The 19,700-nt window shown below is 44.5% G+C and overlaps 1 protein-coding gene across 1 annotated transcript in view; it reads right to left on the bottom strand.

Annotated features, from left to right (window-relative positions):
• Positions 1-1,991: 1,991 nt before the first annotated feature.
• The window catches only part of LOC144673087 (anterior gradient protein 3-like), a 32,180-nt gene continuing 14,471 nt past the window's right edge, over positions 1,992-19,700 (bottom strand). The window contains exons 5-7 of the mRNA XM_078535085.1: positions 11,357-11,420; positions 7,655-7,738; positions 1,992-2,557 (exon numbers count right to left, since the gene is read on the bottom strand). Of these exons, the coding sequence (XP_078391211.1) occupies positions 2,508-2,557; positions 7,655-7,738; positions 11,357-11,420 (198 nt within the window). The 3' untranslated portion in view covers positions 1,992-2,507. The remainder of the gene's footprint in view (positions 2,558-7,654; positions 7,739-11,356; positions 11,421-19,700) is intronic.

A 19,700-nucleotide genomic window follows, 5' to 3' on the forward strand; every position in this document is an offset into this window, starting at 1 on the left:
GTTTGGATTTGTCCCATTTTTCGTTGACAGGAACTTACCTGGGCAATTTTCAGAAGTGTCGAGCAGTGTTGAAACTGTACTGGAACAGTGTGCCGAGCGATGCAACTACTTCTGAAGCACAAGTCTTCAATACTACAGCTAAAATTTTGTCAGGGCCCATTAAGTTTACCGCATCCAGTGCCTTCAGCCATTTGTTGATGTTAAATGGAATGAGTTGAATTGACTGAAGACTGGCATCTGCAATGGTGGGGACCTGAGGAGGAGGCTGAGACGGATCATCCACTTGGTAATGCTTCAGCCCTGTTTTTTTGCACCACATGGGATTTCACAACAGGCGAACCTCGAAACAAGTGTGCAACCCGGATCCTTTAGCCTCAACAAACCAAGGGCACAGGATCCAACAGTGGATTATATCCGCATTCTGCTTTCTTCACAGGGTGCATGAAACAGATTTATTTGCGAATTTTTTTTTGCAGCCTTTCCTTAGCCTCAGTTATATTTTGTGGTTGACATTTGTCACTGGCTGACTTTGCAGGCAGCCCAGCAGTGTAATGGAAATGAACATGGGTGTATTCCTTGAATATACTCATCCTAATGTCAATTCAGAGACAACAAGATCCTTTCAAATGCTCCTCCTTGCCTAACAGTATTGTGGCATGAGTGAGAAAGTAAATCAGAGATATCAGTTTCTTTGCAGTGACTGAATTCCCACAAGTGTACAGTGTCACTGATGCCAGCATATGGCTATAAAGGCCCCACCTAATCCATAATATCTCTAATATCCTCTTTGTGAGGAGATGATTAAACACATGAATCACCATGCACCAGGATAACAGGAGGCCATCCTACAAAAAGACAAATATTCCAAATTGCCAGAAACGTATGTTTACTACCACCTAGATTTTCAGGGTCAAAAGCCAAAGTATAATCCAGGAGATGTTAATGATTTGATTTCATTGTGAATGTATACATACTAATGAAAATGATTATTGCTAAATAAATGCTTAGAAAATTTATGTGGTTGATCAGTGCTTCCCAAACCTTTTCTCAGTGTGACCCATTTTAATGTCTCAGACTTTGTGCGACCCAGCATTGTTGAGAGGGAAGGGGGGTTGGGGGGGTAGGTGGCAGGTTGGTGAGGCACTGTTTTAGCTCCTGAGCGGTTGAGGTGGGGGTGGGGGGTGGGGGGAGGGGTGGATTGTGGGGTTAGCTCCTCAGCAGGGAAGGAGAGAAAAGCTCAGCGTGGTGGGAATTGTTTAAGCTGCAGTTTTTTTTAAAGAAAAACAAACACCGACATTGTCACAGGCTTTTGTTGCAGCAGCAATCAGGCCTCAAATAAATAAATGTATGATAATTATTATAATTATTATGTTTTTTTGGTGTAGCTGGTTTTTACTTTATTCCAATGCGATGCTCTTTTTTGGCTTTCACTTGGGCCCAAATCAAGCATGCATGTCAACCCCTCGAAAACATTAGCCTCATAAAAGTCCACCCCATGACTTTTAGCTTATAAAATTGGCCTCAAAAACTTGACTGTCACATGAGTATATATGGTAACTGCAGCAGCATGCATGATGAACAAGCTGAAGCGTTTGGGGAAAGTGTATTAATATTCTGAGATTATGTACTGTTCTCAGTTTTTGATATTCACAACAGGTCAGTTCATTTGATTGGTGAGATGAGAATGTTGATGTGTTACCTTCTGCCCCTTACAGGGTATTTTTGTATTGGGAATGAAGTGCAATTAAGTAAGTGAAGGCAATCCATTGTACATTTAACAGCACCACTATTGTCAAGGACTAGTTAAATGGGGTTTCTGACCTATTTCCAGTGAGATTACTGCAGTAGAGTGAGAGTAGCTCTGAGGATAACTCCAGCTGTAGTTCCAAGAGATTTTTAAAATCCTTTTTCCTGGTTTTACTTTGGAAAAAAGGACCAACAAATGTTTGGTAGTTTCCATAAGATAAGATTAAAAAGAGAGGCAGTTCATAAAACTTTTATTTTTTATTATTGATAATTCTAACCAGAAATTTTCAGATATTATCCCTCATGCATGGAGAGACGTATGTTAAACGCATAGTGCAAACAAATATATACTATAAAGCAACCCAATACTTTGTAAACATGCTTATTCAGGGTCATTGCAACATGGGCAAAGAGTTTCATTTACTTAATACATTTTTTAAGAAGTGTAATAAGAGTGCAGTATTAATTCATTGTGAAGAGGATAACATTTCTAGTGTCTTATTATTGCACATCGGACATGAAAAAAATAATCAAACATGATCAAAATTAGATTATTCCAAAATATTTATTTATTAATCCACCATGTAATTGAGTATTGATGAAAGCAAGGAAAAATGTGGCAAGGTTTAGATAATTCCTTGCATATTGATCTTGAGCAGTAAAGGATGTGAATTAAGTCATTAAATGGAAACTGTAAAAGTGAAAAAAATTAAATCCCAGTGCCTCTCTCAAGTAAAAACAAGTATCGCTGCTACACTTCATTATAGCTCAGATGGCAAAAAACGTTTTGATTTCTTCATGTTTTCAATCACTGGAAAAGAAGAAAGATGCTAAGAGATATCTGTCAATTCAATTCAATTCAATTCAATTCAAACATCTTACTGCAAGAAATTAAATATTTCTCTACAAACATACACAAATTGTTATTTTTATGCAATGTGGTGATTCTATTTTTCTGTATCTTGATAGATAAATAATCTGATTTTAGCTATGTCCTCGACCTGAAGCCTAAAATGACCAAACCATGACCTTTATATATAAGATATATAGGTCTTTGTCTTGTTAACTGTGTCCAGAATTATAATTACAAAATTAACTTCCATGGGTATGAAATTTGCCATCTACATTCCTTTCTCACTAGGACAAATGTTAGCCTGTTTGCTGCTCATTTAATCTTTAGAGTATGATAGGCTAGCTGGGGTAAACTGGGATAATTCCAAATAAATTTGGGGTGGAATCATCCCAGATTTGCACTAAATCCGGTAGCAGGCATGAAAAAGTCATTTTGCCTGTCAAGCGCAATGGTGGGCTTTCGCGCTGTATCGTCTCCTTCCCAGCGCGCCCCACCTCATTAATAATGCATTCATGGGAAACACACCAGATCGCTGGCAGGTGGGCTCGGAGTGGCCCACCACGTTGTGACTTCAGCGCTGATCTGAAAATATATCCACTTTCACTGAATAATGTGTAATTTCAGCTTCATTGACAAGCTTCGTGAGTCCTCCCACTGCATCCCCCCCCACCACTAGTAGTTCGGCTGCACACAGCCAGACCATGAGTATTTCTGGAGGGAGAAGTGTGTCTATGGGGCAGGGCACTCTCCCATGCATGTGGAGCCTTCATCCATCACACTCATCTCAGTGCCCTGAGCATTTTCAATGCTGCCCGCTGGGGTTCTCTTTTTATTGTCCATCTGAGTTGACCTTCATGTCCGCCCACCCATTGATCACACTGCCATGCAGCTCCTTCATTGAAGAGCTGGAAATAAGCTGAAAATCAATCACAGCGCTTACCCACACCCTCCATCACCATAGAGACATACGCCTTGGTGGGACCTACATTTAGAGCAGGCTCAGGTTCACAATCTGGTAGTCACTGCCCAGACAAATGTCCGCAGCAGGAGCAGGCAGGTTCAGCTGAGCCCCTGGCACTCAGAGGACTGCGGAGGCATCTGTGAGGTCCAAGATGATAAGCCTCTGGATTCGGCCTTCCAACTTATCGTGGAGAGTCAGCAGAAGGCAGGGGAACATCATGCAGAGCTGCTGGAAGCCCTTGGCAGATTGGCACGTGAGTTGGAGGAATGCGTCCGCCTGTTCTCTGATGAAGGGTGCCCACATGTGCATGCATGCAGGTCTCCATGGGAAGGATGGTGGAAACAATGGAGACCCTGGTCCAACAGAACACGGAGATGCACGCAGATCTGCACACTATTGCGGTAGCCATGGATGAGATCCTGTAGTGGTGACGTGAGAGGGAAAAGGGCACCTTGACACTCCTCCAGGTGCTCCTTCCCCTCAAGGAGTTAGTGCTGAGGGCCTTGGGCACCTGAAGGGAGGAGGAGTGGCAGCTGGACACCCCTGGGTCATCCATTCAGGAATCTCAGAGACTGTCTGCTCCCTCCGAGTCCCCTTTGCCTGTAACCCCCTCAACCTTGTCCTCTGTCACCGCTGAGGGAGTAGCTGGCCCACAGGAGGACAGCCAAAGGAAGCCAAGGCCCTCAAGACCTTAGCTCTCTAGAGGACGCATGCCGAATCATCAGAAGCAACAGGGCCAACCATTGCACAGGCTGTCTCCACCCCTGCTGCGGATGTCTGGGCAGCACCTAGAAGGAGTGGTAGGCCTAGAAAAGTTAAGAAATTCTGATCACAAGTGATTGCTCGGGTGAACACATTTTGTCACTTTATAATCTGAAAATATATTCACTTTCACTGAATAACGTGTAATTTCAGCTTCATTGACAAGCTTCGCGAGTCCTCCCACTGTATCCCCCCCACTTCTAGTAGTTCAGCTGCACACAGCCAGACCATGAGTATTTCTGGAGGGAGAAGTGTGTGTATGGGGCAGGGCCTGTCAGGGCCTCGTGTAAGCACTCTCCCATGCACGTGGAGCCTTCATCCATCACACTCATCTCAGTGTCCTGAGCATTTTCAATGCTGCTCGCTAGGGTGCTCTTTCTGTTGTCCATCTGAGCTGACCTGTATCTCCACCCACCCACTGATCACACTCATATGCAGCACCTGTGCCCGTCCAACACGCGGCTCACAGTCAAGTATATCGTCAGCTCCCCCATCCTTTCCCTTCCCCCAGTCACCCATTTCCTTTCCCCCATCACTGTTGACCCTCATGGTATCACCTTCCTCCTTCCCACCATCACCTATCAACCTGAACCCTTGTATTTCCAGGATGCCCGGATGAATGTGCACGTTTCCTACCTTCCTGACAATCCCACCACCATCCACATTGACCTCCCCGAATGCCTCCTTCCCATTTTCAGGGTCCGTGTCTGCCTCCGAGTCCCGGCCAACCTTCTACCGCCACCAATGCACCCTCACCCTCCCACGCTACTGGCTCCCTCTGCCCCTCTTGCACTCACCATTCCCTCCTACCACACCCGCCCTCAGTTCACTCCCCAGGACGTAGTCATTGACTCCACAGGCTCCCTCCTTGCAAGTTCACCTGGACATCACCCCCAATCCCTCCTCCACCTTTACTCCCTCCTCCACCCTTACTCCCTCCTACCCTCGGACACCTTTCCCTTCCAAACTCCCTCCTTTACACCTTCCTCCCCTCTTACACCTACGTCCCCACTTGCTGCATTCTCCCTGTTACACCCTCCTCCTCCTGTACCTGCTCCTCCCCCTCCCAACCTCACCCCCTGACATCTTCTTTCCCCCCACCCCCCGCCAACATCAACCCCCCGACACATTCGTCCCCCCATCCCAACCTCATCCGTGTTGGTACACCTTCTTTACCCAGTCACCTTACGCCCCCACCACTCCCTGGTACACCTTCCACTCCCACTCACAGCTAGACTTTCCTCTCCCTCTTCCTCGCCGATCATTCATAGCAGCCTTTGGCTAAGACTGTGATGTTCCAAAGCAGACCCGAAGCATCAATGAAGACCTCCCACCTTCCATGAACTTCTTTGTGGTGGAGCCATGTCCATGAGAATCCACCCAGCATGCAATGCACATGTTCCTCTAGGGCCCAGTATCTGTAAGGCTGCAGGATCTTCTTTTCCTTGATGTCCACGATCCGAGCAAAGCCCTAAAGGCGAATCCCGACTTCTGCACGTCTTGCTTGTCCAGATGTGTTCTGGGCGAGCGTGTTTTCCCACTCGCGTCATGGAAAATTGGGCTTGGGGAGATAATTCCGGTCGGGCCTTACTTTGCATCGCATTAGTGGGATGCAAATCAGGTTTGCACCGACCTCCAGTGGGATTGGCATTCTGCTCTGGTGTGAAACCGATTTTTGCACCTCATGTCGAATTCCCACTCTTGCCCGCCATGGTGCCCGTCACCAGTGGGACCAGATGATTCTGGCCTTGGTTTTGACAAATGCATGCAAACTGTGTAATATTTAAAATGGACTGTGATAAAATAAATTTGTATAACTCACAAAGATAAAGATTACTGTAGGCAATATTATTGTGTAAAGCTCTTACCAAATGCCTCTGTTATTTTAATGGAGCCATGAAGCATTTGGACATATCTTGGCAGGTATTTCACCGATAGGAGTGAAATCCCACAGCTGGCACTGGGAAAGCGAGCTCTGAGCCTGCACGGGTGGATGATGAGTGGCAGCCAATTAAGAGGCTGACTCTGGGACTGCTGTCCTTCCTGGCAGTGCCACTGATAGAGGTGACTGCTGCTGAGGCAGTAGGGAGAAGGAGGGGGTGCCTCCATAGTGAGTTGCCATCAAAAACAGAGCAAGGATTCTTTTCAGTGTGCTGGGGTCAGGCAGGCAGGCCCCGCTGATTGAAGGGTGAGCCTTCCTCCGTCAGCATTGGAGCCACACAGTGGCCATTGCCACCAGGGTGTCCTTCCGTGAAGTGGGCAGAAAGGAAGACACCCTCCCAAGAACTGACTGGAAGGCTGCCACAGTTTCCCCAACAAAATCCGAGCGGTGATGGAAATTGGCCCTTTATTGGCCTATTGATTGAATTAATTGGCTGCTTGCCTCCAGCAAGCGGGCAGCCATCCCTCTGCCATGCCCACTTCTGGGACTATCTTGTGGCAGCGGCGGGAAGACATTTGGCTTCTCTCTCGATGGTTTCTGCTGCCATTTTATCAGCTCTCCCACCTCCCACCTCCCACCCCATCTCCAGAGGGCTAGTCAAATCCAGCATTTAAACGGTTCTATCATCTTTATTGGTTAATTCCAACTGGAATATTTTCAGGGAATATGTCTGATGTACATACGAATTAATGAACTTGGTAGTAGTGTGTAAATGCTCAAACAATATATCACTGATAACAATGTGCAGCCTACAGTGGATACGGGTTTACAAGCTCTTTTAAGAACATAAATTAGAACAGGAGTAGGCCATTGTGGCTTCTGAGCCTCCTTTCCCATTCAATAAGATTATGGCTGATCTTCTACTTCAACTCTACATTCATGCCCCATCTCCCCCTCCCTTGATTTCTTTAATATCCTATAATCTATTGATCTCTATACTCAAGGATTAAGCATCTATCACCTTCTGGCGTAGAAAATTTCAAAGATTCACAAACTTTGGAGAGAGGAAATGTCCTCGTCTTAGTCCTAAATGTCCATATTCTGAGATTTTTATTCCTTTGCTTGAGACTCCACAGCTAGGGAAAACATCCTCCCGGTACCTATTCCATCAAGCCCCTGAAGAAATTTATGTTTCAATGAAATCCCCTCTCATTCTTCTAAATTCTGTGGGATAAAAGGCTGGGTCTACTCAATCTCCCCTTTTCTGGCTATGAAAATTTGAAGTTTTCTGTAGTCTATTTGAAAACCTAGAACCATTTTGCAAAATAATTTGCAAATAACCTTTTGTAACAAATTACAGAGAATTGTCATCAAATTGTCAAAATGTTCTTGAATTGAGACAAGAATATTCAATAAATTCAGAAATTCTACCAAGGTGCTTCACACTTACAGAGCTGAATATCTTGTGGTTCATATGCATAGAGCCGGTTTGAGTACCTTCCGACGATATCTGCTCTCACAGTCAAAGAAGGATCTACAGCAACACAAAATAAAGAGCAATAAAACAGGAAACCTTCTTAGTTCTGAACTTAATTGGGGCTGTTTGAATATGTTGCCTATGCTTAGTGCTACAAAACCAGGACATTAGTTTTGGTTAAAAATTAAACAGCAAGAAATGTAAAAATATTGCTGACTTTTTGCAATGTGGGGCAACCGGAAAATAATGATAATTTCATAGAAGTAGCTCCTGATGAAAATGGGCAAACGCTTTGCGAAATTTTTTCTCTCAGAGGGTTGTGAGTCTTTGGAAATCTCTTCCTCAAAAGGCAGCGGAAAAGCAGTCTTTGAATATTTTTAAGGCAGAGCTAGGTAGATTCTTGATTAACAAGGGGGTGAAAGGTTATCGGGGATAGGCAGGAATATGGGGTTGAGGTTACATTCAGATCAGCCATGACCTTATTGAATGGCAGAGCAGGCTCGACGGGCCAAGTGGCCTACTCCTGTTCCCAATTTGTATGTTTCTACAAAAAACATATAATTTGTGCATTATTTCATTTTAGATAGCTCTAGTCAACACATGGTTGTATTGGCATTTTATTCCTGTTTTATAATTCTTTCTGGGTGTTTCTGTTTATTACCACTAATCTTCAGTGACTCTCCTTTTAGATTTCCAATTACTTTAATTAATAAACTGGATCAAAGAATGGGTTTGAAGGCCAACAGGGCAACTGAAGAAAACTCTAGGTACTAACATATAAAAGTTCTGCTATGTCACTTCAAATGCATGCACAGAATGCATGACAGGAATTTTCTCAATCCTAGCCCATGGTTTCCCATCCATTAACTTTAATGGATATAAGATCACAGCCTGGGAGTGTGCGGTTTCCTGATATGATCTCTTGGAATGGGCCAGGTCCAATACATTGGAAGTTTTATCCAAAAGTTAAAAAACTCTGCTACTAAACCTTTCATCAGTGAAAATACAATGGGGTTAAATTACTGTGGGCAATAGAGCCAACAGTGCTGAGTTAGTTAGTGTCAGGTCATTTGCTACAGCAGCAGCAACAGAACAATGAAAACATTTTTTTTTGGCTTGTTAGGAGCTTTCTCAGCATCAATCAAATGCGACTGTTCAAATTTATTTACATTTGCCTTCAAGTCCACATTGCATTAATAACACTTATTATAAAGGTAGTATTGAGAGCGAGGGGTACGTTCACAGAAATCCAGTAAAGAATAGAGCTGGAGACATTGTAAAGAGTAGTTCTAGCCACATATAAATAAACATGGGTGCAGTAGCAAATCTCATTTCACTGGATATAGTAGATAATAAGGAAACGGCAGATGAAATAAACAAATATTTTGCTTCCGTCTTCACTATAGAAGAGACAAAAACATTCCAATAATAGGTGTAAATCAGGAGTTGGAAGGGAGAGAGGAACTTGGTGCAATTACAATCGCTATGGAAGCGGTACTGAGCAAACTGATGGAGCTGCAGGCTGACAAGTCCCCAGGTCCTGAGGGACTTCAACCTAGGGTCCTAAAAGAGGTCGCTAATGAGGTCATGTTAATTTTCCAAAATTCACTAGATTCTGGAAAGGTCCGATCAGACTGGAAATTAGCAAATATAACCCTTCTATTGAAGAAGGCAGCGAGAGAAAAAACAGGAAACTATAGGCCTGTCTGTTGTGGGGAAGGTGTTAGAATCGATCATTAAGGAGGTTATAGCTGGGCACTTGAAAAATTCAAGGTAGTTGGGAAGAGTCAGCATGGTTTTCTGAAAAGAAAATCATGTTTAACCAATTTATTGGAGTTCTTTGAAGGAGTAACATGTGCCGTGGATAAAGGGGAGCCTGCAGACGTTCTGTACTTGGATTTTCAGAAGGCATTTGATAAGGTGCTACATCAAAGGTTATCGCGGAAAATAAAAGCTCATGGTGCAGAGGGCAAAATTAGCATAGATAGGAGATTGGCTGGTTGGCTGGCAGAAAACAGAGAGTATGCATAAATGGGCCTTTTTCTGATTGGCAGGAGTGGAGTCCTGCAGGGGTCTGTGCTGGGGCCTCAACTTTTTACAATTTACGTCAATGACTTAGACGAGGGGAGTGAAGGCATGGTAGCTAAATTTGCAGATGACATTAAGATTGGTAGGAAAGTATGTGATGAAGAGTACTTAAAGCGGTTGCAGATGGATATAGATAGGTTGAATGAGTGGGCAGATGTGAAGATGTTCACTTTGGCATGAAGAATAAACAAGCAGAGTATTACTTAAATGGAGAACGGCTGCAGAATTCGGAGGTGCAGAGAGATCTAGGCGTCCAAGTGCATGAGTCACAAAAAGTTAGTTTGCAGGTACAGCAAGTAATTAGTACGGCTAATGGAATGCTATCCTTTATTATGAGAGGAATTGAACATAAAAGTAAGGATGTTATGTTTCAGTTATATAGGGAATTGGTGAGACCACATCTGGAATGCTGTGTGCAGTTTTGGTCTCCTTATTTAAGGAAGGATGTAAATGTGTTGGAGGGGGCTCAGAGGATGTTTACTAGACTGACACCTGGAATGAGTGGGTTGTCTTATGAGGAAAGGTTGGACAGACTGGGCCTTTTTCTGCTGGTGTTTAGAAGAGTGAGGAGTCACTTGATTGAAGTATATAAGATCCTGAATGGTCTCAACTTGGAAACAGTTTCCAAGTTTCCACTTGGAAACAAGTGGATGTTTCCACTTGTGGGTGAGTCCAGAACTATAGGGGCCACTGTTGTAAAATAAGGGGTCGCCCTTTTAGGACAGAGATGAGGAGAAATTTTTCCTCTCATATGCTTGTGCGATTTTGGAGCTCCCTGCCTCAGAAGGCAATGGAGGTGCGATCATTGAATATTTTCAAGTCAGAAGTAGATAGGTTCTTGTTAGGCAAGGGAATCAAAGGTTAATGGGGTAGATGGGAATGTAGAGCTCAAAACACAAACAGATCAGCCATGATCTTTTTGAATGGCAGAGCAGGCTTGAGGGGCCGAATGGCCTATTTCTGTTCCTATGTTCATATGGACGTGTTGGAAGAGGAGAAGGAATTCAGTTATCAATAGAAAGGATAGCCAGAAATGTCTGAGCCACGGGAGAATAACCAAAATCAATTGCTTTCTCGGACAGCATGCTTACACACTGATCTTACCCAAGAACAATGGGTGAGAACTATATCCTTAAGAAGAAAAGCATGTTGAATTTTGGCATCTTATGGAACCTGTGCTGCAACCAACAAGCAAGATTGATGCCACAAGCTCATTTTTGGAAATGTTAGGGCACTTGGGAAGGATTAGCTCATTTCCGATTCATTAGCCAAGTCACTAATACCATCTTCCAATATGTAAATTGACACCTGTCCCCAGCTTGAGAGTCAGTACAGCACTAAATCTCTGAGCCAACCAATTACCCTTTTTATACTTGAGCTTGGGCTCTTGGTATTATATCTACTTTCATTTCACTGTAGATTATAAATCACAGAAAATAGAACACCTCCCAACAATTGTTCACATAATGAAATAAATAATAATAAACATCATGAAATTATCTAACTGGTGGAAATTGCCATGTAGAACTGGATGTGATAGATTATTCAGCATGAAATAATGAATCTGCAAAAATAACAGGCACTTACCCACAAATATTATACGGGGCACATATTGACCATCAGGTGCAAGGTTCTTGTCATTGGTTTCATGCTTGTAAAAGAAACAAGATAATTAAATACCTGGAGTGAAAACTGGGTTGAATCAGAACACACACCACTTCACTGAGATCCAGTATGGTTTTTTACAGTGTGAGTATACACTATGAAATAAATAGACAATTTCCCCTATAATTTTGGTGGGGAAATGGAAAAGAGAAATATAATATAATTCTTATCTTGAGGGAGGTGGATTAAGCAACAGTTTTTCTTCATTCTATGCTTATCATGACGAGACACCTTCCCCGGCCCCCAGAATTTATTCCCATACATATGGGTTTAAAATACTTAGGGTGTTTTGGAGCAGAAAAGTCTTAATTTGGGCATGCATGTGGGGTTTAGTTCAGTTGGATTCCTTTCCCTTTTTCCAATTCATCGCCTGGATGGTAACCTCACAGAGCAGATCAACTGCCCAGTATAGAACCTAATCCATTGATTGCATTAGGTTCTGTAAGAGGCGGACAATTCACTCAACAATTATGGCCTAGGAGGCTAAGACAAAAATCTACTCCATTATAACAGCACACAAAGTAAGGAAATGTGTCATACGATGTATTTTCTGTCTTTTCCAGCCGATCAATCGCGACTACAAGAGGTGTGTGCAACAAATGTAGCAGAGGAGGTGAGCGGGCTCTCAGTGTCCTGAATTTAGGTTTCCAACTTCGGAATGTCCTGGGTCCCACCCACAGTGGGGCATTCCCTGCAGGGCACTAGGTCCCTGCCAGCAGAAGTCGTCAGCCTGGGAGGACCCCAGGCACGGGATTCAGTTGGTCTTGGGGGTTCCCCTCAGCACAAGAGCCAAAGTCCTCGGCAAGCTGGAAGTGGAGATGGAGCTGGGTGTGCGGGCTGGAGGAGAAGGAGAGACCAGAAACCTCATGAAGAAAGAGAGAGAGCAATACAGCAGCCAGGAGCTGAACCAACAGTTCAGGAATGGTGAATCACTGCAATGAGGAGCTGAGACAACCAATAGACACCTCTGACAGTGGCTGCAGAGCCAGAAAGTGGCAGCGGAGTAAGCGAACATTTGGAGGAGACCTAGGTGGACTGGCTGGACTGCACCCCTGAGTTTGAGAGGCCACGAGGAGAGTAAGATCCCCATCGTGTCTAGAGGACAAGGTAGTCGGGTTCACATGGTCACTGGAAGTTAGCAGTAGGAGCTCCACCAATTGAACTCTGCTATCAGGCTGATTATAGATCGGGAGTTAAGCTCTTGATGGTATCCGGGTACATCTGGAACGTCAGCCATTTATCATTAAAGTATATAATTTGTTCCTTTAAATTAAGCTTTCCTTTGAGTGTTTATACAGATTTGATGCCAGTGAACCCTGTTTTATAACATTCATATAGTCTGCATGCCTGAATCTCACATTATACAAGTGTCAGTAAGGGCCTGGTAGAAGCAGGATTTGAGGAAGGATTTTTATTCACCTTTTGTAACATTGCAATTGCTCAATTGGATTAATGAAACTGGCAGACATTTTTTATTCATATCATGGGATATGGGCATTACTGGCAGGGCCAGCATTTGTTGTCCTTCCCTATTTGTCCTTGAGCTTGTGAGCTGTCTTCTTCAACCTGCAGCCCATGTGGTATAGGTTCACCTACAGTCCTCTTATGGAGGGATTTTCACCCAGTGACACTGAGGGAACGGTGATATAGCTTCAAGTCAGGATGGTGTGCAGCTTGGTGGAAACTCAGAGGTGGTGGTGTTCCCATGTACCTGTTGCCCTTGTTCTGCTAGGTGGGAGAAGTCATGGGTTTTGAAGATGCTATCGAAGGAGGCTTGGAGAGTTGCTGCAGTGCATCTTGTATGTGGTACACGTTGCTGCCACTGTGTGCCAATGGTGGAGGGGATGAATGTTTAAGGTGGTGGATGGCATGACAAGTGGACTGTTTTATCCGGGATGGTGTTGAGCTTCTTGAGTGTTGTTGGAACTGCACTCATTCAGGCAAGTGGAGATTATTCCACAATGCTCCTGATTTGTTCCTTTTAGATGGTGGACAGATTTTGGGGAGTCAGAAGATGAATTATTCATCACAAAATTCTCAGCCTGTGTCCTGCTCTTGTAGCCACAATATTTATACAACAGGTCCAGTTAATTTCTGGTCAGTTGACCAGTTGACACTCTAAGGGTCCATTCCAGGTCTTGCTGAATGCGGGCATGGACTGCTTCAGTGTGTCAGGTATTGCAAATGGTACTGAACACTGTGTAATTGTGAGTATCCCCACTTCTGACCTTATGATGGAGGGTTCATCATTGATGAAGCAGCTGGAAGTAGTAGTCCTAGCAGAGTCCCATGAAGAACTCCCTTAGTAATGTCCCGGGCCTCCAACAAATACAAACCTCTTTCTTTGTGCTAGGTATGACTACAAACAATAGGGAATTTCTCCCCTGATTCCTATTGACTTAAATTTTACTAGGGCTGCTTGATGCCATACTCAGTCAAATACTGCCTTGAAGTCAAGGGCAGTCATTCTCACCTCAACTCTGGATTTTACCTCTTTGACCATGCTTGGACTAAGATTGTAATGAGATCTGGAGCTGAGTGGCCCTGGTGAAACCCAAATTTAGCATTGGTGAGCAGGTTGTTCACAGAATCATATTATTTGCAATGCAGGAGGCCATTTGGACCATCGTGTCTACATCAGTTCTCTGAATGAACAATTTACTTCGTGCCATTCTCCAGCCTTTTCCCCATAACCCTGTACATTGTTCCTTTTCAAATAACGGTCTAATTCCCTTTTGAATGTCTTGACTGAACCTGCCTCTACCATATGCTTAGGCAGTGCATTTCAGACCTTAACCACTCGCTGCATGAAAACGTTTTTCTCATATCTCTTTTGCTGCTATTCCAAAATACTTTAAATCTGTGCCCTCTCATTCTCGATCCTTTCACGAGTGGGAACCGTTTCTCCCTGTGTCCAGGCCCCTCATAATTTTGAATGTCTCTATCAAATCTCCTCTCAGTCTTCTTTTCTCCAAGGAAAACAGACCTAACTTCTCCAATCTATCTTCATAACTGAAGTTCATCATCCCTAGAACCATTCTTGTCAATCTTTTCTGCACCCTCTCCAATGCCTTCACATCTTTCCCAAAGTGTGACACCCAGATCTGGGCACAATACTCCAGCTGATGCACTTTTAGTGTCTTATATAAGTTCAACATAACCTCCTTGCTCTTGTACTCTATGCCCCTATTAATAAAGCCTAGGATACTGTTTGCTTTATTAACTGCTCTCTCAAGTGTCCTGCCACCATCATTGACGTATGCACACATACGCCCAAGTACCTCCTACAACCCCCTTTATATTGTCTCTCCGTCTTCTTCCTACCAAAATGAATCACTTCATATTTCTCTGTATTTTCACCTTTCCACCCATTCCACCTATTTGTCAATGTCCTTTTGAAGTTCTATGTTGTTCTCCTCACAGTTCACAATGCTTCAAAGTTTTGTATCATTCACCGATTTTGAAATTGTGCCCTGTGCATCACGGTCTAGGTCATTAATGTATATCAGGAAAAGCAAGAGTCCCAACACTGACTCCTGGAGAACTCCTCTACAAACTTTCTTCCAGCCCAAAAAACGTCCATTAACCACTACTTGTTGTTTCCTGTCACTCAGCTAATCTTGTATCCATGTTCCTAGTGAGCTATAATTTTGCCCACATGTCTGTTGTATGGCACTGTATCAAATGCCTTTTGGAATTTCATGTACACCACATCATTACCCTCATCACAGCATTACCCTCATCAACCCTCTCTGTTACCTCCTCAAAAAACTCCAGCAAGTTAGTCAAACATAATTTCCCCCTTAAGAAATCCATGCTGATTTTCCTGAATTAACCCGGATATTTCTGTATGATTATTAATTTTGTCCCTAATTATTGTTTCTTGAAGTTTCCCCACCACCAAAGTTAAACTGACTGGCCTGTGGTTGCTGAGCTTATCTTTACAGCTTTTTTGAACAAGGTTGAATGTCTGCAATTCTCCAGTCCTCTGACACCACCCCTGAGTCTAAGGAAGACTGAAAAATTATGGCCAGCACCTCCACAATTTCCACTCTCATTTCCCTCAGTATCCTTGGATGCATCTCATCTGGTCCTTTTTTTAAATTCTTCCATGAGATGTGGGTGTTGCTGGCTAGGCCAGCAATTATTGCCCATTCCTGATTGCTCCTTGAGAAGGTGCTGGTGAGCTGCCTTTTTGAACCACTGCAGTCCATGTGGTGTAGATACGGAGTTCCAGGATTTTGACCCAGCGACAGTGAAGGAACGGTGATATATTTCCAAGTCAGGATGGTGAGTAACTTTGGGGGGTGGGGTGGGGGGAGATCTTCTAGGTAGTGGTGTTCCCATGTGTGTGCTGTCCTTGACCTTCTAGGTGGTAGGGGTCGCAGGTTTGGAAGGTGCTGTCAAAGCAGCCTTGGTGAGTTCCTGCAGTGCATCTTGTAGATGGTACACACTGCTGCCTCTGCATTGGTGGTGGAGGGAGTCAGTGTCGAAGGTAGTCGAAGGCCAATAAAGTGGGCTTCTTTGTCCTGGATGGTTCAAGTTTCTTGAGTGTTGTGGGAGCTGCACTCATCCAGGCAAGTGGAGAGTATTCCATCACACTCCTGACTTGTACCTTGTAGATGGTGAACAGGCTTTGGGGAGTCAGGAGGTGAGTTAATTGCTGCAGAATTCTCAGCTGCTGATCTGCACTGGTAGCCACCATATTTATGTTGCTGCTTATGGGCATGGACTATTACAGTATCTGAGGAGTCACAAATGGTCACGAACATTGTGCAATCATCAGTGAACCTCTCCACTTCTGACCTTATGATGGAAGGAAGCCATTGATGAAGCAGCTGAAGATGGTTGGGCCTAGGGCACTACACTGAGGAACTCCAGCAGTGCTGCCCTGGAACTGAGATGATTGACCTCCAACAACCACAACCACCTTCCTTTGTACTAGGAATGGCTCCAAGCAGTGGAGTGTTTTCCCCCTGATTCCCATTAACTGCAGTTTTGCTAGGGCTCCTTGATGCGACACTTGTTCAAATGCCACCTTGATGTCAAGGGTAGTCAATCTCACCCTGCCTCTTGAGTTCAGCACTTTTGTCCATGTTTGGACGAAGGCAATAATGTGGTAAGGAGCTGAGTAGCCCTGGCGAAACCCAAACTGAGCATCAGTAAGCAGGTTATTGCTGAATAAGTGCCATTTGATAGGACTGTTGAAGACACCTCCCATCACTTTGCTGATGGCTGAGTGTACACAGGTGGGATGGTAATTGGCTTGGTTGGTTTTGTCCTGCTTTTGTGGACTGGACATACCTGAGCAATTTTCCACATTGTCAGGTAGATGTCAGTATTGTAGCTGTACTGGAACAACTTGGCTAGGGGCGCAGCTAGTTCTGGATCTCAAGTCTTCAGTACCATTGGGTGAAGGTTGTCAGGGCCCATAGCCTTTGCTGTATCCACTGCCATCAGGCGTTTCTTGATATCACGTGGTGTGAATCGAACTAGCATCTGTAATCTTGGAGTCTTATTAACTTTAAGTACAGATAGCCTGTCCAGTACCTCCTCCTTATCAATTTTAAGCCCTTCTATTGTCTGAATTACTCATCTTTCACCATGGCCTGGGTAGCATCTTCTTTCTTGGTAAAGACAGATGCAAAGTCATGCCCACTGCCACCATGTGTAAATCCCCTTTTGGTCCCTAATTACCCCTAATCCTTCTTTTACCATCCTTTGACTATTTATATGCCTATAGATGTGCTGAGCAAGTGCCACTTGATAGCACTGTCAAGGACACCCTCCACCACTTTGCTGATGATGGAGAGTAGACTGATGGGGAAGTAACTGGCCAAATTAGATTTGTCTTGGTTATTGTGGACAGGACATCCTTCCCTGAGCAATATTTCACATAGTTGACTAAATGCCAGTGTTGTAACTATACTAAAACAGCTTGGGAATGCAGCTAATTCTGGAGCACAGCTCTTCAATATTACAGCCGCAATGTTGTCAGGGCCAATAGCCTTTTGCTGTCTCAAGTGTCTTCGGCCTCTTCTTGATATCAAGTAGAGTGAATCAAATTGGCCGAATACTGGCATCTGTGATGCTGGGGGACCTCAGGAGGAAGCCGAGATGGATTATCCACTTGGAGCTTCTGGCTGAAGATTGTTGCAAATGCTTCAGCCTTCTCTCTTGCACTGAGGTGCTGGGCTCCTCCATCATTGGAGATGGGGATATTTGTGGAGCCTCCTCCTTCAGTGAGTTATTTAATTGTCCACCACCATTCAAGACTGGATGTGGCAAGACTGCAGAGCTCAGATCTGATATGTTGGTTGTGGAACCGCTTAGCTCTGTCATCGCTTGCTTCTTATGCTGTTTGGCACACAAGTAGTCCTGTGTTGTAGCTTCACTAGGTTGATACCTAATTTTTAGGTATGCCTGGTTTTGCTTCTGGCATGCCCTCCTGCATCTTTCATTGAACTAGGGTTGAGCTCCTAGCTTGATGGTAAAGTGGGGGCTATGCCAGGCCATGAGCTTACAGATTGTAGTTGAATACAATTCTGTTGCTGATGGCCCACAGTGCCTCATGGATCCCCAATCTTGAGTTGCTAGATCTGTTTGAAATCTATCCCATTTAGCACGGCGGTGGTGCCACACGACACTATTGCGAGATAATGCCAGGTCAAGGACCATCTTGTTTGCTTTCTATCATGTTGGTAGTCACGTGATAAAATGATCATGTAGTTGTTGACTAATCATAGCAATCCATCTCAATCAATTAATCTACAACAAATTGAGAGATGACCCAGTGGAAAGCTTTGGGAACACTAGATCAATGGCCATCTTTTCCTCTCAAGCATGCTACACTTACCACATGTCATATTTCAAATACTGTACCCCAAAATGTTATTTTCTGAAAATATCAATCTAGTAGCAATCAGTGACATGAACCCAAGTTGGCTCACCTTTCTCTAATCCAGAACTCTATTCACAGTGTTCAAACTATTGCTTCAACTGAGTTCAGCTAACGGCACAGATGGGGAAGTTTGGTCTCTTTAGCTCAGTTGCATGCTGGCATTGTCAACTGTGATTTCCCTGCAAATTTGCTCCTCTATCTCTCTTTCACTATTTGGAGGTTTTGTGTGATGCCCTCTGCCACATTGGAGCAGGATTCCTCCATGATCCTTGGCAGTGACTGGTGGCTGTCTGGTAGGCCAGCCAGTGCACCCAGCATCTCAATGTGCCGCCCCTATCAAGTCCTCATCTGAGTCCACTGTGGCAGAACTTATCTGTGACCTTGCCATCCAGTGAGCTGGCAAATTAACTACCCTTTACCCCGGGATTGGCTGCAGCCCACTTGTGCCCAGTGACTCAGGGATTAGAGATCCAACTCAATACCACCCTCGAAGGTATGTGCAGTGCCAGTATCTGGGCTGGTGGCTATGAATGTCAGATCGAATGATGGGGCCTCTTGAGCTGCTGCTCTCTCTCCCCCTCTGGGACTGTTGTGGTTGGACAAGTAGCAGCGGTTGGATGTCTGAAAGGAGGAAACAGAAGAGGAAAAGGGTGTGGGGTAGGAGGGCGGGGAGGATGGGAGGGGGAATGCGCCCATGAAACTTTCTTGTCATATCAAATAGCAGGCTGCAGGTGAGTTGGCAGTTGAAAAAGGTTCCTATGGGACTATGCCCTCTCTCCTGTCCAACTGCCTAAGTCTGGATCTTCTGTTTGCCCTGGTGTTTATTTTTCAGGGTTTTCCATTTATCAAACTCTTTTTCCAACTTGCCTTTAAGAGGCAGCCCTGTCTTTAAGAAAGAGCACACAACATGATCAGTAAAGAACTTTGCTGAGGCCAAATATTGGGGATGGGTTGGAAGGGAGGTCCCGGTGGTGAAGGAAGGTGAGGGGTGGAGTGTCCATCATCATCTTTTCACCATGTCATCATGTTTCACCATGTAACAATGGGGAAAGTAGCAGACGGCCTGCCTGCCCAGAGGCCAATTCAGCCTCTTAAGTGACCAATTACGAGCTTCTTCCTGTGGCCTTGGCATTTTACCAGCAATTACCGTGGCCTCGCATGGGGAGAACATCCAGTGACCCCTGGTGGTCTCCTGGCAGGCTATGGGAGGCGTCTCCTTTTTAGGCACTCTTTGGCTCACCATAGGCACCCCAGCAGCAATGGCTACCCACATGCAACACCACACCCACCCTCAGCGGCCACCACCAACCCCCCCGCCCCTACATTGGTGGAGCCTGCCTGACTGACTCCAGCATCCTCAGACCT

Source organism: Cetorhinus maximus, chromosome 3 (genome assembly GCF_964194155.1).
Source record: "Cetorhinus maximus chromosome 3, sCetMax3.hap1.1, whole genome shotgun sequence".
NCBI classification, from domain to species: domain Eukaryota; kingdom Metazoa; phylum Chordata; class Chondrichthyes; order Lamniformes; family Cetorhinidae; genus Cetorhinus; species Cetorhinus maximus.